The sequence below is a fragment of the Platalea leucorodia genome, assembly GCF_965183815.1.
Source record: "Platalea leucorodia genome assembly, chromosome: 9".
NCBI classification, from domain to species: Eukaryota; Metazoa; Chordata; class Aves; order Pelecaniformes; family Threskiornithidae; genus Platalea; species Platalea leucorodia.
In genome coordinates, this window is record NC_138831.1 from 25,047,431 (window position 1) to 25,073,131 (window position 25,701).

General features: G+C 40.3%; 1 protein-coding gene across 1 annotated transcript; it reads right to left on the reverse strand.

Moving 5' to 3' along the window:
- Nucleotides 1–835: 835 nt before the first annotated feature.
- Nucleotides 836–22,247, reverse strand: LOC309594889 (E3 ubiquitin-protein ligase Midline-1-like; the record flags this gene model as incomplete). The annotated part of the gene is made up of 9 exons (XM_082321291.1): nt 836–2,010; nt 3,481–3,510; nt 4,004–4,070; nt 10,497–10,597; nt 11,032–11,145; nt 17,210–17,719; nt 19,019–19,180; nt 20,856–21,014; nt 22,074–22,247. 9 exons carry the CDS (start codon nt 22,245–22,247, stop codon nt 1,996–1,998), a joined length of 1,332 nt encoding a protein of 443 aa, XP_082177417.1. The 3' UTR covers nt 836–1,995.
- Between the last annotated feature and the right edge of the window lie 3,454 nt (nt 22,248–25,701).

Consider the following 25,701-nt stretch of genomic DNA (forward strand, 5'->3'; position numbering starts at 1 on the left):
AACCTAGCAGCACTGAGAGCTAATATCAAGTGTTGTAGTAACAGAAGCGCAGAAATAGGTACATCAAGCCTGAAACTTGCACATTACTCCAAACTTAACATTAAACAGCTTCTCATTTTCATCGAGCACCAAAGTCCTATTTATTTCTCTCACAAAAGGGGCTTTGCAAATGTGGCAGGTACAATGGCAGATCACAGCTGGAGTGGCTAACAGAGATTATTTAAGTCTTTTATAAGCATACTCCTTACACTTATAAAATGTTAAGTACATTAAAGCTTTTAAGGCATTTTGTACAGCTAAAATCAAATTTATTGGTGTCTGTTCCTCAGCCTGAATCGTATCTGTTGATACCTTACCAGCTGCATTTATGCAAAAACCAAAGTGCAATTAAGACTAGTAAAGCCCACCCTCTTAAAAGTCTAGACTTACGTGCATCGATATAAACTTATGCTCAGAAACCAGCTCTAGAGTAAGTGGAGTTCCTGCACATTCATCAGCAATGTTGTAAATAAGGATTTCCCCGTTTCGCCCCCAGTGAAGTCTTGTACCAAAGCTCTTTAACAAAAGTCATAGTTAACACTAGAATAATTTTTAGTTAACACTGTAATAATTGGCTAACACTAATTCTAGTTAACACTATAATTTTTGTAACACTGTCTTGACTTTATTTCAATAATGTGGGCACTGTTTTCCTGTAAAACTAACTTCCTTATTTTGGAGAAAGTAAAGTCCATTCACCGTAAGAGTTTCACAAAATGCTATATTTTATTAACTAAATCAAACATGTACAATTAAATACATATAGGATGTTCAATATAAGCATACTTAACCTGTTTATAGTATCTACAATTCTCTCTTATTGTCAAAAGTTTAAATAGCGGCTGGTGTAGGCATAACATGTTAATGCTAGAAGATACTCAGCAGTTGAAATCTCTGTACCCCATAGTTAGGGTGTCCAGCTGAAGCCCTACCAGAACTATTGCTGTAGTGCAGTGTAATTACATAAAAAATTATGGACTACTTTTTAACTTACAATTCCATGAGACAAACCACACAATCATTCATTTTAACTGACTGAAAACTTCCCTCCTGCAAGACTGCAAATAATCCATGATTGAGAGCTTGTTTTATTAGGATTGCCTATGCCTGTTGAGAAATCACCAGCTTGCAGGTGAGTTATAAGCTGATCCTTCTGGGGAAGGAAACTTTAGTTTTTTCACTTGAAATGCACAAAGCCAAAGGAAGATGTATTATAGCTACCTGTTTAAGTGCATAGTATTAGTACATCAACTGAATGTTAAGAAGTGCATACCACCTCCATCCTAATTGCAGGGAACTTGATCTTACTCTTGAAGGAGTTGCCTTCCAAACATAGCCTCTTACTTGCAGGCTATCACAACCCAATCTCACCAAAATGGCAAGTGCGCCCTCAAATGCAGCATTTCACCATACTGAATTCCAGCTAGCAGTACTACGCTTGAGTTTGGTACCAAGTGTGCTGATAATACTGGTTTCATTAAGCCTTGATATGCTTAGAAATAGCTTGTTATTTCTCTTCATGTACCAAAGCTGCAGAGGTTAGGATGGAGCCAAAATGGTCCTGGTGTTATAATAAAGCCCTAAGAAAGGCAGCAGGTTGTATAGTTACCTCCTTGTGAGCAAAATCCCTGCCCTAAAACTATGCAACCTACTACCTCTTCCTAGGAGCCCAATGCTTCCTTTTTGCAGTTCTTCTTACTTAGCAGCTGCTCAGTTTAGCTTATCAGCTGCCTTTGGTCTTCTGGCTTTTAGGCCTGGGAACATACTGCAAGTTTACACTGTTATCACTGCTTGGTAAGTGGTTAAACAGTTTTAACGCTCCGGGCTTAAATACTCCTGAATGGCTCCATTTTCACTCTGTCCTACTATGCTAAACTTTCAGTCCCAAAAAGCATTTTCATGCTTTTCTTTGTTACTATAGCAAGACGCTAGCTGGTCATGCTAGTGCAGAAGCAGTTAGACTGGGTACACCTGGGACATTAGGAGGAAAAAGAATGCAGTAAGCTTAAAATGTCTTTTTATAAAAACAGTAACTATCTCAGAGAAAAATTACAGTTCTGGATCTTGGACGCTCAAGCTTCATAGCTTTACACTCCCCAAAACAGGTGAGGGGTCAATTTTGGCCATTCAACACTTTAATTTCATATTACATGGTTTAAGTCTCATCTGCTAGAAAAGCTGGAGAAAAATAAGCATACTTATTAATAAAGTATAATTGTAAGTTTTCCCTCCAACTTGTAGTAAGCAGTTGGAGTCATGGAATTTTAAGGCATTATAGAAATCGGGGTCTCAGAACAGTTTAAGTCACAGTGTACAAGTTTGAGCTACCTATACTTTTACATTCAAAACCAGATTGTTTTAGAATAACTTCCACTCTATGGAGTATTCCACTCTGTATCTAGGAACATCCGCATTTTTGATATCCAGCCAGCACTGTGCTACTCACCTTGGAAGAAAAGTCATATTAGTCAAATATATCATTTGGGACTTGCACCATTCACAGTGATTGTTAATTCTGCAAATTCTGTCACTGATTAATCTGATACTTTACAACCCTAAATTTATCTGATGGATCTATTTTTACTCAATGCGGACATGAATGAGTACAAAGGACCGCAGTTTGTTTTACTCCTCAGGGAAGGCAATAGATTGTATAGTTATCTCCTGAACAGGGTAAAATAACTACCCTACAACTATACAATCTACTACCTCACTCTGACAGAGAAGCATAAACTTCAGCAAAGAGCTTAACTAGCTAACCATAGTTTCATTCTAAAGGATATCTGGTACTTCAGTTAGCAATGTTAAACAACACAACAACTGGAACATCAATAATTTGTATTTGATTACCCCACCATACACATAGGAATCAATCTATTCTTAATTTTTTACTTGTTACGAGGAGAAAAATTAATGTAGAATGATAACCTAGCTTTTCCAAAAATTAGAAAAATCTAAACACAATTACCGATAGATGTTACAGAAATATTTTCTCTTATAATAAGCATTACAAATACAGAAAATCAGCAGAATCTGACGTTGAGCTTAAAACTGAAAAGTTTCCATTGATGATTTTCTGCTGCTTTAGGAAAGACAGTAGATTGTATAGTTATCTCCCAGTTGTGGGTATGACCCTAAAACTATACAACCTACTACCTCATCCCACAGTGCAGGCATCTTCAGAGTTGATGTAGAAAGAGCGTTGCTTTAGTAAAGACAAGTTAGGCTAGCTGCAGACAGCACTTACAATGTAAAATACCGATGACAGAAAAAGCATTCCCCTTACTCCCCCCAGTCATGCAATAAAGTTATTTTAAAAGATAAGGTTCCTTAATTTCAAAATTTTACCCATTGCTTGGGTCTTAATATATTTCATCTTTGGACAGTTAGCAAGATGTAGTAGTCAGAACAACTACAGTCATTAAACTTCTGTTAACGTACCATTCGTGTTCCACAGATGTAACCTTTCATCTGAAATTAAAGAAAAGTCTATCAAACATCGTATGCAGATGTAGGTATCTTCCTCTTTAGAACTTAAAAATAATAAAATCTAGGACCACAGCTATGCAGCCAATTTACATGGATCAGTATGATGCCCTAATATTTATAATTCTGATGAAATAAATATTACATATAGTAACTTGTTTCAGCTATCCTAACAGTTAATAGCTCAAAGAAAATCATGTACTGTCAAAAGTAGTATTTTGTGTTGCTTCTGTCACTCTTAAATTGCATAGAGTCCCGTGTACAGGGATTCTTTGATTATAAACAAAATGCATTAAGATTACGGCCTATACCCTGACATTTAATTGTTAAACTGCCTTACCAAAAGGCCACTTAAAATATACACTGTTTTCAGATTTCTCTAACTGCTCCTGATATAACCTTAAAGCCAATTTCTACATTAACACAGCTCAACATGATCTTGAAGTAAAAAAGTTTTAGAATACTGAAATCAAAATACTTGCCAGACAGATGTGTGACAATCTCCTTCTTGGCAAGGACATCTTGAACAGAGCTGGAGAGGAAAACTGATTGTTTTGTCAATGTAATTTATAAGATAGTTGAAAATGTTTACAGAAATGCAGTTTTTAAAACGTTAAATACATGTTTTACTAGTACTTGATCCCAATTCTAAACTGAGGTTTTCAGACCAATCTTCAGACAAAGCCTTGATAGAACAAGAGCGCCCTAATGCATGTTAATGTCCTTGCCAAAAAACACAACGCGTGATCCAATGCATTAATATACAAAGGGATGACGTTATTCCTTGAACAGAGAAAAATAAAAGTACTTTCCAACCCCCTCAACACTTTACTCCAGAATCCTTTATACAAATATTGATGGCAAACTTTGGTGAATCACTCTTAAAATCTTGCTTGTAATTGGTATAAATCCCATTATTTGCTTTTGCTAACTTACATGCCTACCAGAACATATACTTTAGCATGCACAGATGGACACAAGCAGTTGGTCCTAATGCCCAAAACAGAAATAAATTAGAACAGTAGCACTGAGACAACGTCAAACCATTATGAAGCACTGGCAGACATCACATCCTTTTGAATTAGCTCAGGCAGAGGTCCTCCTGTCAAGCAGATATACAGTAGGGAAGCCGACAGTCCTTTGAGTTCCCTGTTCCTGCATCCAAACCTTCAACAGCTGAGCAGAATTCACATAAAGCACCCATTTCTCAGTAAGAGGCAGCCTGCTGAGGCCTGTCTGGTGAGTCTAGCTGCAGAGAGAGCCAACTTGGTATCTTCACTTTGTTACTTAGCGATTCATGAAGTTAATGAAGTCCCAGATGTTCAGTTTCAGAAAGAACTTTAAGATGAAGCTGATGATTCTCTCATGTACTGAAAAATGTTTTAAGCACTTTGAAAAACTGCCTAGGTGTTACCACACAAAAAGCTTATGTCAAAAATGTATAAAGTACGTAAGACAACACTTCTGAGTCTTTTTTTAAAACGAAGCCTGAAGGACACAGGGATTGCAATAAAGCTAGAAACCATCTGTTGCATTTCACCACCTTTAGGCAAAAGTTAGCTATAAACCTAACCAACTTGAGAAGACACATCAAGCAGCTTTTATTTTTATTTCCATTGACAGCAGGACTTCCCAATCAAGTTCTGTTATCGGAAATTCTAAATTTTCTACTGCCACCACTAGATTTTCCTGTTAAATACTTATAGCTCCTCAACCCTTAAGAACCTGTCTCCTTTGAGCTTCCTGAAACAAGAACCTTTCATCTAATACAGGTCTGGATGGGCTGTTACTTAAGGTAAAAAAGGTCCTTGAGAAAATATTATTAATTACTTCCAATTGTTATCCTGTGTAGTACAGTAGTCTGGCTTGAGATCATAAAGTACACAAAGGACATTAGGAAAACCACATTCTGTAACAAATATACCTTATGAAAGATCATCAAGTATCCTGTTTTCCAACTCTTGCAGAAAAACAACTTTATTGATGTTATATCACTCTGGTATAATTTTTTATTCGGTTACATACTAGAAGGGTATAGAATTAAAATTCAAGTCAAAATCTTCTTTTGGAAGAAGTTCAGATTACCTTTTGCTTTTTTTATTTTTACTGTGTATTCATGCAAAGTCTAGTGAATTAGCATTCAGCTCTATATTAATCCTGCAGTTTTGGGAGTTTCTAACTTGTGGGTTATTTCTAATGTTTTTTAAAAACTGTATCACCTAGGTTGCAATATCCTTTTATGGAATGAGATCTGCCAGGTCTTCTTGAAGGCCTGCTGTATGCTGCTTCTCTGATCTAATGCACTAAGGTTTTCTGGCACATACAGAAGCAGAGAAGCTTGATGTACAACATGCTTGAAAAATTATGCTCCTGGCACAGCCTCCACTAATTTGCTATGTTCTCATCTTCAAGTGAATCTGCTATTGCATACATCCCTGCTACTGAAATCACCATGCTGATGATGTCATGCCTTAGTACAGCACAAGAGTTTCAGGACTATCTACCTGCACAGTCTCTACTTCAGCAATAAACACTTAGACTATGATGAGACTTTAAGGTTTTAAGAAATACATGTTTAATTTTCTTTCCTTATTAACAGCTGAGTTGAAAGTGCTATTTTTCTAGTAACCATGTGTTTGTATTTTAAAATCCCTGAAGCAGTGAAAGTGAAGAAAATTACACTGTAATTGTGCAACTGTATAACTTTCACATAGCACCAGCAAAGACTAATGAGTTCACTGCCAGACATGACTTCACCAAAGGTGCCTACCACAGCCAAGGGCTGAGCCTCCAGCCTGCACACAGCTTTCACCACACGATGGAGCTCCAGGGTTTACAATACCAGCACCAACACCAATTCCTCACAGTTTTACACCCTAATTTCAGTAGCACCCACTGCATTGGAACCACACTTCCCGACTCCCATGGACTCTTTCAGCAAGCGAATTCCTGCCACCTTCACCAGCCACACCTGGAGCACCTGCACATCCAGCATCCCCAATGACTACACACAGACTTATAAACTCAAGTTTGTTAGTCCTGTGGGGTTTTTTTGACTGGTGGGGATTGGAGGGGCCAGAGAAAGGGAGCAGGAAGATTGATGCTAACTTAACTGTCCTTTGTATTGCTTCCCCTCACTTCACTTAACTGCCCCTGCGCTATCTGTCATCACATGCTACGTGCATACCTCATCACCTCTTTCCAAAAGAGGGTCAGTAAAATTACATAGTTACTGACATGAAAGTTTTAGTGTGAATTAAAAATTTTTCCTCTTCTATAGTCACAGTTTTGGATTGTACCTTCCTTTGTATTAATAAAGTGCTTATCTTGCTAGAGCTTTGCTCCTAGCTTGTGTCCAAGAGAAGTGACAGTAGTAGAATCTAAATGGGTTCTAGTGCTCTGAAGCACGTTTTTCACGGTTTTCTTGAGCTACCTGTAAAGTTTAAAACCTCTGAAATGATCCTAAACTGCACAGAAAAAAAACTCAAGAATTTACATGTTCTTGTTTAGTAGCACATAGTGGAACATAAGCACTGTTAAGCTATTTTCCAACCTGTGAAAGAGAAAAATAGTTCAAATGATAGTTATGATTTTTATTCATTACTCTGCTGAAGGAACAAAATGTGCATTTGTAGAAATAACAGAAGTCCCATTTCATCTCAGTATCATCCTTTCCTCTCAGTGTGATCCTAGAAGACAAACACTTTATTCTCCCAGTTATTTTGTCCGTTTTGCAGCACGGAAGAAACCACCTAAAGCTGAAGGTGAGTTTGTAGAAGCAATAGTTCCTCCAAAGTGGGCTTTACTGACACCTACTATACACAGTGTGGAGGTAAACAGATACATTAACTTCATGTATATAATGCTGTAGTACATCCTTCTATGAAAAGATCATTTGGCAATGGCAAACTTGTAAACAGCTTGTTATCTGAAAAGACTATTTTACTCTAGTGCTTAAATTCAGCTTTAGAAATTCAGCAGATAAAATTAAGCATAACAGAAAAGTCAAAGCTGTAAGTTAAAAACCTTGTGTGAAGATTAAGACTAAACAGATTAGAGGGTTTGGGTTTTTTTGGTGGGGTTTTTTTTGTTTGTTTTTTGGTTTTGTGGGGTTTTTTTGTTTGTTTGTTTTTGTTTTTTTGTTTTTTTGTTTTTTTTACTTTGTGCCAAGCAAATTCACCTGCCCTGAAAATAGGCACTAACCAAGAAAGCAAAAATTCTTTCATCAGTATGTACGCTTGCGAGCTGAAGTCCAGGCACCTTTTTAAGAGTCCCCTGCTGATGCCCCAAAACTTAAAATTTAATACCTTTATTTAGACATGCTAGTCCATTTAGCAGCAATACACTGGAGCAAGCATAAATCACAACAGAAACCATGTTTGAAAGGGCAAATTTTACAAAGAGGAGAAAAGGAGTACAAGCAGTTGCAGTGCACAATGCTATACCAATTTATAGATGTGCTTTAACACTAAGCATGAGTAGTACCAAAGTCCACGCACCTAGACAGGTATATGTGTTCACTACAGTACTTCTTGGAATTTTTCACACAACAGTGTAAGATTAATACCTTTGACTGTCATCAATAATGTACTTATTTAGTGTCTCAATTGGAAATGCCAATTTTTTTTTTTTTTTTTTTTTTACAAAATCTATATCTCATTTACATTTAATTGCTTTAACACAAAGCATTCCGGTTTTAAGTAATTATAACATGAAATATTACCGTTTTGCCACATTTTCAATTAGTATGTTTGATTTTGACTTATTTTCCTAAGCATATAGTTACAGATGGAATATAAATATCCAGAAACCATGACTTGAAAGAAATTAGAAGTCACTACTGCCCACTCATGCACTGAATGAAGCACATCTCCTGTAGAAAATTAATAATTTCTAATATGAACAAAGAACCAAAGTAAACCAAATCCTAGCATCTTCCTGTAGACGTACTCGATTTTACAACGTTAGTATTAAATTATCTGCGTGTAAGTGGTACATGTGTTACAGTACTGTACAAGGCTGGCAAAACCTCAGTGAAATTAGATAATACGTGGTAGTATGGAAGATGGCTACACTAAAATGTTACCAGATTTTCACAAATCCTTTTTGAATACATGTCTGTCAGTACACTGGCAGAAGAAAAATATATAAGCACATTTCAGCTTAGCTACAGCTTCAAACTGCAGAAACGTCTCAGCACACTTCTCAAAGGAAACCATCATTTTGGTTATTTGTTCCTGCTTCAATCAGGAACGTACACTTACTTATAAATATACAAATGTGTATTTATTCACTAGCTTTGTCTCTCTTAGCACATACTACTAGTAAGTGGGCTAACTTTTTCTGCATAAAGTTTGCATGTTAATACAATAATTATACAAATTCAGCAAATAATGAAGTTAGTGCATGAGAACATTTTCAGGAATGCCATGTTACATTATTAATTAGCAACATAATTAAACATTTCTGGCCTTTTATGAGTCCTGTGAGCCTTTCACTATTTTGCAAATGAACTAATGTTTTCCACTACTGACAACAGAGGAAAACACAGAAAGCGTTTATCAAAAGAAAGGTAAAATAAGGACATAGCTTGTTAGCAGTAGTAGAAAAACAAAGCAAGTGATTTAATGTTTTATCTAAGCTTCCTTTTGCCCAGTCTCTGGTCGTCTTATGCAAAATAACTTCCTAGCATGACCTATATGAATTGAGGCTGCATGTGAGATATACAGAATACAACTTGGTGAAAAGCTCAGCGAAAAAAATTACAATCAACAATTTTGTATTAAAAATATCACCATATATAGCTATTAAATAAGTCCTTCTTCATGAAGCTAGCTATTTTAGGGCAAACAAATACTATTAAATATACTATTGCACATTGACTACACTGGGAAAACTGCAGCAAGTTTGAACAACCACTGTAAATAACTCTTTGGTAAGTTCAGGCTATTTAACACCTGAGCATTGCTGTGAACAGACCATGTCAAATTTGACAAGAGGAGTCACACCAGTAAATAACTGTTTCAGTGAAGCCCCCTGGCAGCTGGGGATGCTTACCTGCTTGAAGAATTAGGAAGAGGATGCCCTGTTTCTTAAATACTGTTTAATTAAGTTAAAGAAATATTATTGCTTTTGAAGGGACAGATTCATTTTCTCAAAAATTCTGTCACGGACTGAATTTGACCCATCGTTATGATTAAGCATTGTTCTGTAGGATTTCTATGTACATTTTTAACTGGCATGGAAAAATTGCTTCTGTTAAGACCTGCATTACTATCAGAAAACTATCTATGCAAAGTAATGCAATTAAAGAGGAGCATAGACAACATAGAAAAGGCAAATCTATCAACGACGATTATCATAACCTTGAACATCAGGTTGAGTTTCCACTCCTACAAGAAATAAGTCACAAAAATATAATTTGATTAAGTAATGTCTTTCTCTAAAACCGACTGTACTGTGCCAGAAGAAAGTTACAATAAGCGCATTATTGCATATCAGGGACGGATTTCACACTGTGCTAACAACAATAATATAATATAATGCAAGTATTTAGTTATGATCAGTACAGCATATAGTGACAAGCGTTTACTCTACTGCAATCTCACCCCTTACTCTGCTTTTACTGCAGCACGTTTAGCTACCAAAGGATGTCTATTTCATCAGGTATTTTCTTCCTTTCAACTTCTGCCTCCTCGTTTTTCAATTTAACTCTTATTACGCCCGTTCTGCCTGCCCTGCCCATCCCCTCTCTAACGCCCTTCCCGCAGCTGCCTCCAGCCCTGCCCGCCGCCTCTACCTACCTGCCCCGCCACAAGCTCCTTCCGCCACTACTCCCCAGTGCCCGGGGAGCCCCGGGCAGAGCCAGGGCAGGCGACCCCCTCGCTTCCCCAGTACCGGGGGGAGGGGGGGACTCCCCCCTGCGGCCAAGGTCTCCCCTGCCCACACACTTGATAGCGGAAGTGACGTACCGAGGCGCTGACGGCATCCGCGGCCTATCCCCGGCGGGCAGCGGGGCCAAGCCACCACTCAGGAGCGCTCGGGGGCGGCACTTCCGGGCCTTCAAGTTAGTCTGGAGGAGAGAAGGGGGAGAAAAGGGAGAAAAAAAGGCCTCAATGAGAAAAATAACGACGATAAACGGAGACCCCGGCGGCGCGGGGCGGCGCAGAGGGCCCGCCCGGCAGCGCCGGCCGCACCCTAGCCTCTCGCCGGGGCAGGCGGCCGCAGCCACCGCCTCCGCCCGCGGCCCGGGCCGCTCCCCCGACCGAGGACAGCCCCCACCCCGTGGGGTGGCGGCACCGAGTGGAGGGGCCGGGCCGAGGACCCCGCGCCCGCCCGCAGGGGAGAGGGCCGGGCCCACTCGTCCGTCCCACCCGCCCCGCCCTCACCCCGACCCCTGCGCCCGGGCCCCACTAGATATTTCCCGCGGGCTGCCCCCGCCTCGCCACCCGCCCCGCAGGCGATGGCGGGGCCCCACGGAGACCGCGCCCGCCGGCGCCCCGTTACCTGCCGCAGGGTGACCCGGACCCGCGCCGGGACCCGGATGGAGTCACGGCCGCTCCTGCCGCCCCTTGCCGCGCGGCACCACGGGAAGCCGCAACGCGCCCAGCGCCGCCCGCCCTATTGGCCGATGGGTGCCAAGCCCCGCCTACTAAAGCCGCCGGGCGGAGGGGACCGCCCGTCTATCATCCACCGCCTCTCACGCCCATTGGATTCGGGGCCGTGCGGCACCGCCTCCACCTGGGACTCTCTCTCCTCACTGGATAGCGGGGAAAAAGTCTCCGCCCCCTCCGCCATTTATTTTAGGCTTCTTCAGGGGTAGCTCTGAAATGGCGCCCCCGGTGGCCGCCCCCCGACTCGGCGGGGCTGAGTGGTGCCCGGACCCTCCCGCTCCGTTTCCGCCTCGGGCCGCTCCCAGTCCTCCACCGGCTCGGGAGCGCCTCTCCGCGGCGGTGCCGGTGCAGCGGCTGCCCAAAGGCCCGCAGCCCGGCCTTTCCTTTCCTCCCTTCGTCAGGAAGGGGCTGCGCGGCCCAGCCTGCCCCGGGTGGCCTTGCGTTGCCAGGCCGGCGTGTGTCTCCTCCAGCTCGCCGTCTCCTGGGCATTGGTTTGTAGTCTTAGGGCCAGGGGTGGCTTGGGTTTCCAGGACAGCCACTAGCCCTGGGTCTCATTAGTACTGTTTCTCATTAGCACCACTACGTGACTTAGGGGCTTTGCATCCCCTTCAGCCCATCGCCATTGCCCTTCTGTTTGCCCCTACCATGTTGTTTCTCATAAGCTGCTTAGACTGGAGATTGGTCAAAGGGCTTGAGACTAATGATAATGCATAAATCTTCCCAAACAGTGGCCATCCAAGCTATTGTGTGGTGCCAAGTAGTATGATGCCAGGTAAATCACGGAACACCAACTGCAGCCAGAACAGGTTAGCCAGCATGGTCAACTGCAATGCAACTTAGCAAGCTCTCCTGAGGGCGTGAAGAGTAACAGTTCCAGGTAAATACACTATATGTACATGCAGTTTCTATCCAGAGCTCTTGTTAGACTCTCGGCATTGCAGGAGGGGCTTTTCTCCTTTTTTTCTCAAGCTTTTGTTTTCATTGTTTTTTTGTAGTCTATTCAAGTAGGTAGTTGAATGAGCAACACAACTGGAGTTTTAATTGCTTTGCTGATAGCATTCTCTGATAGATGATAATCTTGTTTAATTGAGGAGAAACCACTGAAGCACTTTCTCTTCCTTCATCCTTCCCTGCAATCCTGATGAACTCATGAAGTAATGAGTTTGTACTGTTCCTTGCTGGGAAGGAGAGGAGTCTCTTTTCTACCAGCCACCCTTGTAACTGAGTCATGTTTTCAAGTTACTGGCCTTTGCAGTTGGGTGAGATAAACCTCTAGCTTGCTGTTGACACTGTATTGTGAATTGTGTATTTTTGGCAAAGTTTGTCTGTACTTTTCTCTCTGCCTCTGCATTTGGGTTTTATCCTGTTCTACTTCAGAAGCAATCTGACTCGGAAGTGTTATGTTAGTGTGTCGTTACTTGATCAAAATACCTTTTCTGATGATATTCCTGATTGATTTTTTTTTTTTTAATGTTTTGGGGATGCACAGGGGCTCTAAGGCACATCAAAGTCTTTCAGAGGAGGAGACATGGTCCTTCAGCTTGTTAGTGTGTCTGCAATATCAGAATCATCAGGACTAATACAAGCTCGGGCACAGAACTGCTGTGTTTAAAAACAAACTTGAAACACAGATCTGTTTTCTGTGTCTCTTAATTTTCACAAGATCGTTGGGATAGAGATACCTTAAAAAATGTGTGAATGCCCAGGGTATTCTTGTCGGTCTTTCTTTGTACGTAAGCTTTTCTGTTTTCTTGTTTTGAGAAATTTTAGAAATAATGACACTTTTGTGAGTTCTTAACGATTTTGTAAAAGTTTATAGAGTTTGAATGATGAAGTTCTTATGCGTGTGGTGTCCTGTCTTACTGCGCAAATAATGATTTTTATCACAAATGCGAGAAGAGAACATGGAGCCTTGTTTTTGGTGATGAGGGCAACGAACAGATTAAGCAGTGACCTGACACCTGTCTGGATAAGGCAGGCGTTTTATGTGTGGAACAAACTAAACCATGATGCCTCAACAGCTAAAAGGTGAACCCAAATGCAGTTGTCATCCTTGTGCAGGTAAAACTTTGTCAAATAAATTTGGCTGGCTGCTAAATTACTTTTTAATCTTTACTTTCAGGTGTAATTTGACTCATTTTCTGATGAATGCAGAAGCTACAGCCCGTGTTAGGGTGAGAAGCATTTGTCAGGTGTCTGCCAGGTACAACCAAGGAGCAGTTTGGTAGCTCCTGCACTTCCACTGTAGGTCACAAGATGGGGTATGAATACCCAGAAAGATGACTGTCCAAGTAACACATTCAGCAGTGAAATGCCATCTTACCATGGTGTTTTGCTTAGGCACTGTAATAATTCTTGCTAGCACACAGACAGAATTTACTGGAAGTAGTAGTTATTAAATGTTGTTTTTCAGGAGTCATAATCAGAAAGGTTCTAAGAGGTATATGTAAATTCAAATACACATTTTTAGTAATTTGCAGGTTGTGCTGTCTATAGTGAGGATTGCTGGGGGGCTGGATTTGCCAGAGAAGCGGAGTGCTGCAATAAGGAAGTCAATCCCAGCTATCAAATAAATGAGGAGGGATTTTTCAAAAACGAAGCATTCTGTAGATCATAGAATCATAGAATGCTTTGAGATGGAAGGGACCTTTAAAGGTCATCTAGTCCAACCCCCCTGCAATGGGCAGGGACATCTTCAAATAGCACAGGTTGCTCAGAGCCCCATCCAGCCTGTCCGTGAATGTTTCTGAGGATGGAGCATCTACCATCTCTCTGGGCAACCCCTTCCAGTCTTACCACCCTCATAATGAAAAACTTTTTCCTTGTGTTCAGCCTCAATCTACCCTCCTTTAGTTTAAAACCATTACACCTTGTCCTGTTGCAGCAGGCCTTGCTAAAAAGACTATCCCCATCTTTCTTATAGGCCCCCTTTAAGTATTGAAAGGCTGCAGTAAGGTCTCCTCGCAGCCTTCTCCAGGCTGAACAACCCCAGCTCTTTCAGCCTTTCCTCATAGCAGAGGTGTTCCAGCCCTCTGATCATTTTTGTGGCCCTCCTCTGAACCCGGTCCAAGAGGTCCACGGCCTTCCTTTGCTGAGGAACCCAGCAAGTGCTGAGCACTTGAGTGCTCCTGAGAGCACCTGAGTGCTCCAGGTGGGGTCTCCCCAGAGCAGAGGGGAAAATCACCTCCCTCGACCCACTGGCCACACTTCTTTTGATGCAGCCCACTTGACACATTTATTTTCAAAGCAGGAAATACTTACTGAATGACTGTGTTCTTTTGGGCCTGCGCTTTGCCAGATGCACACTGATTCGTTGGTGGCTGTTGCTCATTATACCCATAATTGGGAAGTGACATTGTTTTTGGCTGAGAGAACAATTCCACAGTATGTCCAATCGGGCACCAGACAGTTGTTGATGTGACAAATTTTTCTTCAGAAAGTGAATTGTTCTATCACTTTTTGCCTGACTTAAGTCTTGTATTTTAATAAGAAATTCCAGCCCATCTGTTTTACTGGAATGCACATAGTTGTGGATTAGCAGGCCATTTTCAATAGCACTAATTATTTTAAAAGCAGATCAAGGGACATTGAAACTATGTGTCTTGAAATGTAATATCCTAGGAAGAATCTTTGGTCTTGCAAAATAGTGCCAAATAGTTCTGTTCACCTTAGTCTCCATTTCTTTAGGACAGATAGCAATTGGAGAGTCTAAATCCTTTTCCTCATCTAAGAGTGGATCACAGTGTAGAAAATGTTGAAAACAAACACTGTGGGCAAATGCAGTTGGTATCAGTACAGAAGAAAATAATTCAGATGTATAAACCACTCGTTATGATAAATCTGTCAAATAAAGTTCTTTGGAAAAGCGGTGATGTAGAAAGCCCGAGTTCTGACCTAAACTGGTAGATGCAGTAAACAGATGGTATGTTGCCACTGGCTGCTGCAGATTTCCTCGTACTGTACTTGAGCTTTGGTTGCACCAAGTGTAAAAGATCAGAAATGACAGTGAAGTTATTCTGAGCATTTGACTTGCTAAGCATTGCTTGACTGCAGCAGCAAGAGATTACAATCTGTAACCTTAGCCATGTGAAGCTCAGGTTACCTTCTGAACACCAACATTCATGGCAATTAAACAGCCCCTGAAGAGCATCTTAGGGCAGCACCTTGGCAGGCTCTAAGTGAGAAGCAAGAGATAAGGGTGATAAAATTCATGGTTGGTTGCAGTTCTATTCATTCTGCATAACAGTGAAAATGTCAGTACATGTGCCTTTACAAATTATACAAAATTAGAAGATGGTCAAAATAGTAAAGATGAAAAAAGTGTGAAAAGACCCAGCAACACTGGGACTGGAGGGAGTGTCTCAGCCTGGTGAGTGTGGAAGTGCATGGTCACATAGCACTGGAATTGGTGAAACCTAGATTCCCGTTTTCTGTTTGCTTCTGGATTTTCCATTATCTAGTGATGTAGAAGTGCCAGCTGAAGCTTTTCTCACAATGAGGGCATTCATATTTTTCCACCATTCCCATGTGAATCCTATAATGTCAAAAAAGAAGTTTGATCTTATGTTGCACCCTCTTTTCACAGAGACTGCTAAGAGAAAACCATCATGAAGCTTGTGGGAACTTACTTTCTTTGCACTTATTTCGGTTAAATTGGCTTGAAAGTGGTTGGTGGGTTCAAAATGAATGAGGGGAGGAAGGATGGACACGTACACATGCCTTGGAAACCAGACTAAAGGCATCAAATGGAATTTGGTACGAGGACTGTGTCTCCTGCTTCTTGCATTAAACGTGCAACAAGGCAGGTTGAGAATAGAGTTGCTGGTGCATGATTTTCACGTTCCACCAGTATGCCTGTCATCCCACTTTCACGTGGGGTACCAAGGAGCTGTGGGGAAATAACAGCTTTTGGCCCCAGTCTCATCTGTTACTCTCATTAGCAATGTCTGTGTTCACACGAGGAGGCTTGATACTGAGTGGGGGCATGTGGGGCTGATCCTGTAAGCCTTCAGTGTCAGGGCTTTGATCACCAACACCCCCAGGCCTGATCTGAAATGGTATTTTAAAAGGAAAGCCTTCTACATGTGGAATATAATAATCCTCCAGAATCCTATGGATCTCTTCTCACAGTACCAGGAGTACTATTTGATGTGTCCTGTGTTTGTTAGATTTCCGAAAAGGTAGTTCTGATACTACCAGAAGAGCCAAAAGAAAATCAAGCTGATAACTTTTAAAGTTTTCCGAAGTTAAAATGTGCAGAGATTGAGCAGACATGACCCTGAAAAGCGGAAATGCTTTTTTGTTAATTACCAAAGGAATGTAGAGAAATGATGTAAGGAAAAAAAGTGGTAGGTAGGCTCTGTACCTGTCAAAAATTTAAAAGGTACACTCATATGAATATGTTGTTGACTGTTCTGGAAAAAATATCAGGCAGATTACCAAATAAATGAAGTGGTGTAGCCTAGCATTTATCATTTTAAAATTAAATTATTTTGTAATTCCCTTAAATGAGTTATTAACCTAACCTTAGTACATAGGTTTATATGGAATTAACTGTGTGTGGTCATGGTTTAAGGCTCAAATTTAGTGCTTAGGATGTGAATTATGTTCCCCATAGAGAATAAACTTGAAGCACTTGAAGCTGTCAGGGAAGGATTCACAGTACATGCTGTACACAGGCTCCTTTTCCCCAACATCTCTAAATTCAACCTGGTTAAACAGCCTGTGTTACTCCGTCCTAGGCTACTCTTTTAGTGCCAGCTTCCCAACTGTTACTAATTTGTGGTGGTACAATAAAGCACGCAACAGAGCATATATACTAAATACCTCTCATTCTGTTTACCTTTCAAAGTGTCTTTCAGTTGTTTGGTGGAATATATAGGCAGCACATATGACTGGGAAAGTAAGGCTAAATGTCAGGAGATAGTGCTTTAATTTATCCTGTCAGCAAATCTGTAAAAGCTAAATTTTCACTAAAGCTCATGTTTGCATTAGTGCTGCAGCGCGGGGGGAGCTGCATTTTCAAAATTAGCTTGCTTGGTGTCATTTGCCTTCTCAAATTGTTGCAATACTTCTTTGCAGAAGTGGTGATCAGGACTCTCATCTGAAAAAACAAAGGCAGGACATTCTGATTGACGTGTCTCGGGTATGTCAGTGGCGCTTGAAAGCATCTTCTCGCATGCAGTAGAGAGATAATCCTTGATATTAATTCCTCTGATGAGCTCTTCAAAATACTGTTGCACTGAAATTTTATGCTTTGGTGGGTCCTGATATGAGGCTTTTCCTTCTAGCACTTTTTCTATCTTTTCCTTCAATTTTTTGTCTTCCTGTAGAAATTGTACAGAATTTTCGTGCTGTTCCAGGAGAGTTTCCATTTGCTGATAAAGCTGTCCAGAAGTTTTGGCCTCATTTGAGATTACCTGCAGCTTCTCCAGTTTTATAGAATAGTCATGGTGTAACTTGGATTGCAGTTCAGCCATTCGGTACCATATGCCCTTCAGCAAACCCATTCCAACTGTGTCAATCATGACCTTGGTGTCTGTAGCACCAGCTGTTAGCTCATTAATCAGCTTTTCAGTTTCCTGTGTGAAACAAATTCATGAAAAGTTACGTATTGCATCATAATCATGTCTCCGAGTAGTGTTCAGAATAGGTAAATGCACTTTTAACTTTCAAAAAATATGATATGTAGATATGCATTACAGGCTGTGTACTCTTTACAATTTTGGCAGCTGTTAGTGCTGAAAGTCAAATGAAAATATAAATAATTGCAAGGGCATTTTGAAGTGTTTTGCTATTTTGTCTCTTGGTTAGCAAGTTACCTGAACTGCAGGGTGCTTTTCAAAATGGATCTCTTAAAGTGTCTTTTCTTGGGAATGTGATTTGTTTTCTTTAGGAAGCTATGGCAACTGTGCGCTGTGCTCAAGCCTTCTTTGTGGAGATAGCACCAAGGTGAGCAGAGGAGGGGACCAGCAGTCAGTTCACTGAGAGAAACTGTATAAATTCTTTGGGTTTGCATGTTTCTTTCAGGCGAGATGTAGCCTACTTGCTCTTCATGTACTGAGAATGAAAAGGCTACTGGTATTTCCGTAACAGTTTCATAGGGGAGGTGGGAATAAAGCTCAGCTGCAGCTTTGCCAAGGTTAGTGCATTAGTTAAGTCACGTGAAAGACAGCAGCACTTCTAGGAAAATGGGATCCCCTGTGGATCAGCAAGGCAGGAGCGGAATAGTGTGTTAACTGCACTGACCAGGACATGAGCATCTCCAGGTGATGTCTGCATGTCTTTCTCTCAAAGAATAAGCCACCTACTTTGAGACTTAGGAACTATTCAAACACAAGATACCTTTGGGTGAAGATAAAAGAGTAGTGAGGTGCCAGCTTTTTCCACTGGCTCTTAGTGCCTCCTTGCAAACCCACTTCTCTAGTAAAGACATTGGTTGCAAGGTATTCTACAGGAATATTTGTGCTCTGTATCTGTGTTACTATGAGTATTTGGGATGGCAGATTGCATGTACTGCATGTTCTTTGCAGAGAACAGCAGTTAAAACTTGCAAGCCCACATCCAGGAATATAGTATGTTTCTTCATATACTTAATGAACCTTAACAAATTTTAAAGACATGAGAAAAGCTTTAGTATTCAAAACTCATGTTATACAAAGAGCCAGTTTGGCCAGCACTATAATACAATCTAAGTAAGGATTAAAATATGTTCTCATTCTCTTCCTGCTAAGCCAGTTTATCTTGTATATCCTAAGCCTCTTGAAAATCTACAAATTGACTGCCTACTATTGGAATCAAAATGCAGCTCTCTAATCTTCTATCAAATATCCAGGGATCATGTGATTTTCTTAGTATCATCTCAAATAAGTCACTTGTACCTTCCTAGCTTCTTCAGATTTCTTATGAACTAAGTGTAAATTTTTTATAAATGCTTTTTTTCTTGCATTGTAAGCTTCTGATACTCTTGCAACATTGTGGTCCTCGTGCTTTCCAAAGAGTTTACAGATTGCACATATTGGCTCATCGTCAGTCAGACACATCTGAGGGAGAAAAATTACACAAGGAAAGTTAGTAACTATGTATAAGCAAAATAATCCAAGTAATTTGTTGGTCTGTCTGTTGTTAGATACTATTACAAGTGCCAAAACTGAGTATTGCTGGTGAAGCTGCAGTGTTTGTCTTCCAAACCAATATAGCTGTTACGCTGTGTTTGTTCTGTTGGCATTTGCAGTACATGATATGAATTTTGCCAAACCATATGGCTTTTAGTTGCTGAGTGAAAAAAGTGTACTCTTTCCCTCTACGTCATGTGAATTTTGTTATCAGATGGTATAGGGATGTTTCACATTCAATAAACCATATTACTGGACCTTATAGCACACACAGTATTATGTATTTTGCATCTTGGTGATTCGTAGTGCTAGATACCCCACTGGTGATGGGGGATAGTGGAAACTGATGCATAACTGCAGGTGAAGATACAGTCCTTACCCAGAAAACTTGTGAATGACGGAAGTAAGTGATATCTGCAGGAAGGATAAATACATGTTTTTTCCTATATTTGTAATTTTGTTTCCATGTTAGTACAGTCACACGCATGCACTAGCACACACAAACCCAGATGTTTTATAGGAGGGAGAACTCTGATTAATTGCTTAGTTCAGGAAGTGCTTTTCATACCTGAATGATGAAGGCATACATCTGTGTGGGATGCAATGAGCAATGGCTTCACTGGTGGAACAGGGGGAGATACTGAAATGGCGTTGTAAGGCTGAAGAGCAGTCCAGAAGGCAGATGTAGTTTTGTAAAAAAAAATTTGGAGTGTGTGAATGAGGGGCTTGAGTGAGGTGCAGTGAAATGGGGAGCCAGTGGGAGAATTCAAAGAGGAGATGCAGTTTTCAAAGACAAATGGACAATATACATCCACAATGTGTCTAAAAAGTGATGACCATCTGTGGCACTGGGTCTTCCAGTCCAGAGAATGAATGAAGGCTTTTTTCTGTCTTTGAGCTATTTATGATTATTTATGGTGTCGCTTTCTCTAGTAAGTGCTGGTGTAAGAATGACAGTAGAATGATTGAACTACTTGAGGAATGAGAGCTTGGACTTCTCAGAGGATTGACTTCAATGGGACTACTCATTCTTACCTCTAGCCATGCATCTGTGGCTTTTGAAGCTAACTTCATCAGTGGATTATTGGAAAATGGAGTATTCCGTATGAAAAAGGGAAGGAAACTAGTCCTTTTTAGTCCTTTTAGCACAGTGCTTCGAAAAGGCAGAGAAGATACTTATACACCACTTGGTCAGGTTCAGTAAGAATAGTTTTAGTTCTGCCATTACTCAGTCTAAAAGGCTGAGCTTGACTTTTAAAAAGGTTACAGTTCTTTTGAAGTTTATGAAGCTGCTTGCTAGTGGCTGCAGAAAATCCCCTATTAGTGGGATGGATAAAAATATTCTGGGGAAGAAATCCGTATCAATATTAAGTATTATCTCATTTCTGTTATAATTTTGGAATAAATTTCTGTATCTTAATATTATATAATTTGTTATTATGATAACTTTGCTATATGTAAGGACTTGTGAAGTATTGATCATCCACTAGGATTTCCAATAAATAAATTTTGGACTTAGTAGGGACTTAGCAGGGACTTAGCATTTATAGGATAGAAAGTGTGCAGATTACTAAAATGAAAAGGGATAGATAAAAATTCATACCAAATTCATGTTTTCTCCATGTTCTTCACAGATTTCAGACAACTGTCTTTTCTCCCAAGTACATATTTTTTCAAGCTCATATTTAAATTTCTCCAGTATACTTTCAACTAGACTATTTCGTAGCAGGCTGACAATTCCTCTGCCCCTCAAATAAATGACCTACAAAGGAAAAAAAACAGTAAAATAGTTCAAGTGATACAGGAATGCTTTGTTTCTCTGATAATTCAGTATAATGTAGAAAAAATACATCATTTTTATTTAGTTGTTATTTACATTAATAATATTTGAACCGTGGTGAAATATTGCAGAAGTACCTAGACAGCCAGTTCATTCAAACATGTATTTTGTAACTTGAAGGCTCATGAGTATCACTTGCCTATACTTTGCCTCTGAGTTTAGGGAGTTTAAACCAATGGAAATTGCATTGTTTAGTCTGAAGTACAGAATTTAGCAAATCAAGCAGAAAGATCTTACAGTTTCTGTTAACAGGTAAAAAGCGTTTTGTTTTGTTTTTTTTTAAATATTCAGAGGCATGTCCTGAAGGCATTATGAGAATCCAGTCCTGAACCTTTTACTCCTCGAAGTCAGTAAATTTACTTGCATGCTAGACAGGGAATATAGATGTCTTCAGTTTTCACTGAATTAAGGTTTTGCCTCCATAAAGACTATGAGAAGGTTTTAAAATGCTATGTATTAGCATTTGGCGGCAGAATCTGTCCCTAAGAAAAGCCTTCACAGTGGACTTCACACTTACAGAGGTCTGTAAAATATGGATATTAAAATAAGTATGTTCCAAATTTCAAGAAAATCTGCTGATTCACTTATGTAATAAACCTGCAACCTGTTGAACTGGGAAACAACGATAAGGAAATATCCTGTTTAGTCAGACTCCTAGAAAATATCTAATTTAAAGAAGAAAGCATTTAGCACTTGCACGTTTTTCCTCCAGTAGGAATGCAAGGATTGTGAGGCCAAGTTTCAGTGCAGCAGCAGTGCGTTCAGGGACCAGAAATGCAGATGCTACACTATTAAAAACATGGGAGTGATTGCAAATAACCTGTTCTGTTCACTACAAATATGACGTGGCACATTACTCCTTGTGAGAACTGGTGTCATATGGGACATACCTGCCACTGCAAATTAAAACAAAAGTCTTCTGACCCAGAGACTTGGCATCTGCCCAGCTTCCACAGAGAACGTAGGATCAGGCCTCCTTACCTTCCTGCACAGGGGGCAGTGGAAAAACCCATTGACGTGGTGACAGTTTTGGTGTAGCAGGATCTTCTCCAGGCATTGCTTACAGAAGTTGTGTGTGCAGGACAGGACCAAGACAGGGGGGGTGAACAGCTCCAGACACACGGGGCACGAGAGTGCCTGTCTCAAGGTTTCCATGGTGGTGGTTCACCACATGAGGAAGACCGTTTTCTGACAGCTGCCAGAGCAGCCCCTCTCCTCTGGCACCAGCCTTCTAGAACCCGCCCCAGTCTCTGTCATAACATCTCCATGGCAGCAGCCATTCTCTGAGATGCTGACAGTTTAATTGGATCTCCTGCATCTCTGATGCCACCCAGCACATGTGCAAAATCACTGTATTACACCAGGACATTGTCTTTTCCGGTGGAACACCTTGGTCTTGATTTAAGTACACTCTTGGGTGATTAATGTTCAGAGATGTTGAAACAATCCAGCATCTGTTACTCTAATTAGAATAGTTTTGCATCTCAGTGCAAGGGAAGTTCCTTGTGGTGGTAAATTACTTTATTAACTGTAATTTTTCGTTTAGAATTGCGTCTTTTGTTTTTGTTCACTCATTTCACATTTTCATGACCTTGTGCTGAAAGCTTCTTCAAAAAGTCAGCCTACACCTTGCTAGCGATATTCTTTTTATTATCATTAATGTCTTTGAAATGCATTTTTTAGAGAATGGAATAACTCAACAACATCAAAAGCTAACATGGCATCTGTTCGAGGAACATTCAAGTAACTGCTTTCTGCCAGGTGCTGAAATATATTAAACGCTTCTGTGTCCACTGTTGAAAGTGTCCGACAGGCATAACCCCTTGCTGTCAGTAAGGCTTGCATATTTATCAAGACAGTAGCATTTGGCTTGCTGCTTTTAGACAGGGATATAGAAACCATATAAGACATTCCTCATCTACTGTTAAATATATCATGTGTTGGACAGTAGCTAGGGAATTAGAGTTAATAGATTAATGACTGAAAGAAATCAAGGTAACTGGACAAGTATAATCATGAACAGGTGGATAAGGGTGCATGTGCACACACACGCTGATCAGACGTTGCCCTTTGGGCATGTTAATACCTGGTTGTCATAGCAATTATGTTCCATCTTTTGTTATCTCTAGCCCACCCACAGCTATCTGTGGTCATGATTGCAGCTTCGGTTGGGGCAGAGCTGGTCGGTTCTGTGCTCTGCTTACCTGGGATATTCCCGCTCCATAGGAATGAAGATTTGGCATTCAGGTCCCAGACATACATAAATTTTCTTATGTGTAGCAAACCTCTGTCAATTAGCTAGAAATTAGAAGCAAAGCCAGCAGGGTTCAGGCCAGTAGTTAAGGAGAGTTGTTTTTCCCCCATCTTTCTGATTCAAGACCTTTCCCAGAAAAATCAAGAGGCATAAGTGGGGGGTACTATGCTAGGAATTGAAGACAAAATGTCTTCTTGAATGTTGAGTCTGATTATAGCGTAGCAAGAGTTTTCTATTCACTGGTACATTTAGAAAATAAACTGTAATCCCTGTTCTTTCACCAGCAGCCTGTCATTGTTCTTATCTCTAGTCCTTCTCCTTTTTCCATAACCTTTGTGTCCTGTGAGTTGTGTTGCATGATGCAGGCTAGCAGAGGATGCTGGAACGAAGTGTGCTCTGTAGCTGAGATGGGATGTGCAGGTGTAAAAATAGGAGTATCGATAGGAGTGCGTGGAAACCCTGTATGGGAAGTAAGGTGTTATTTTTTATGTATTGCAGTCAGCCAGCATCACTGCCAACACTGAATGCTTTTTGGGTTTCGTGTTATTGTGCAGAACATCCGCTTTGAATTTTTTGCACTCTAAATTAGTATCTTGGTACAGAGTAAGTTTGTTTCTTCCTTTTCTTGGTGCTCAGTGGGGCTGCAATGCAGCCAGGGTTGAAGGAGGATCTCTGGCTCCTTAGGCCACGGGGACAGGACACCTCGGCTCCATCCTCCTTTTGGTTGTGATTTGCTATGGTCATTGTGCAGGCATTTTACATTAACTGGCCTCAGTTTATTCATCTTGAGAGTAAATGTGATAATGTACTGAAAAGTTGTTTTCTTATTACTTTAACTGTTGTAGTATTTGAGATATTTGGATACACATTGTAATCCAAAGTACTTTGATTGAAAGATGTCTGAAGTCAGCAAGAAGGTGTATTGATAGTGGATGTTGTTCAGTTCCTAAGCACAGATAGTATAGAAATAGAAAGTGCTCTCAGAAATAAAAAGTTATATATTCACTGTTTGGTATTGAATACATTATCTTTCCTGAAGTAGAGCTATTTATCTGTTTCAAAGTATGGTATTTCTTCATTCATTGTCTTTATCATTTCAGTCATTGGAAGCCAGTTACTACCTGTATGCAAATGCTATTACAATTATCAATAAAACTGGTAGCATAAATTGCAATATAAGGACACCTACCATTTTTTCTTTAATCTTATGGAAGTCCAGTGTGCAATTTATTAATTCTTAGCTGGCATTGGCTAACTCTTATGATGGTACAAAGGTCACATCACTTGGATGGATCCGGCAGGGATGGATAAGGGTCCCATGGTGCTTCCCATTTATGGAGCTAACTTGATTGCCTGCATTCAGTTATTTTTATAAAATACAGCATCAAGTCCTTTACTATTTAAATATCAGCCAAAACACAGCACTGAATGCACAGCACACACTCGGTGTCAGCGTGGCGGGGGAAGAGCTGGCTGATGCTGTCTGCAATAGCGGAAACCACCAAGGTGAGCTGAATTTTGGACTTAACATTAATATTGCAGTAGAACCGTATAATTTTTCACTTTTCCAATATAATATAAATCAGTTCTTATGAAAAAAGTAGATTTTGAGTAACATGGGTCAAATTCTCCTTAACGGATGTATAAAAGTATAAAAGGTAAATTTTTTTTGGCAAATTAAGTAAAACCCTGGAAGAAATCTTCATATGCTATGACAAAATATTCAGTGAAATACTTAAACTGAAACTTTGACTTTCAAGACATATATATATATATATAAAAATATATGTCAGTCAAATGTGAGTATTATTTTAACATCCACTCATTTTTAATAGCTTGCCACCTACTAATTTCTGACACATGAAACCCTTCTTAGCAATGGAATTTTTTAACCCAGCTGATTTGCCATCAGGGTGGATTTTTCCTTTTGAGACTTTGGAGCCAGGCTGGTTAGATCCATATCCATCTCTGCCTGACCATTGAAGTGGGCATAATCAGAGCATATCTTCAAGAACTCAAGGGCAAGGTAAGCAAAGGTGCTTTGAGACCTCAGAGCAATACTCTGTATATTATTTAGTTTTGTGGTGTGCAGGGTATGTCAAATAAAAGATTTTTCCAAAAACATGTTCTGGCTGACAGACAAAGGAGTAGTTTGATGTGGCTTTTTATTTCAAGTCTATTAACAGTTAGGTAATATGACGATATAGAGAGATGCAGGATCTCTGCTCTCCTGGTAAATGTTCATATGTGTTCTTAAAAGACAGTACTGACTTTATTGAGGCAGGGGAGGAGAATGGACCAATGGTTATTTTGCTGAGAAAAGTGGCCATATTAGTGCCTGCTATGGTAGATCAA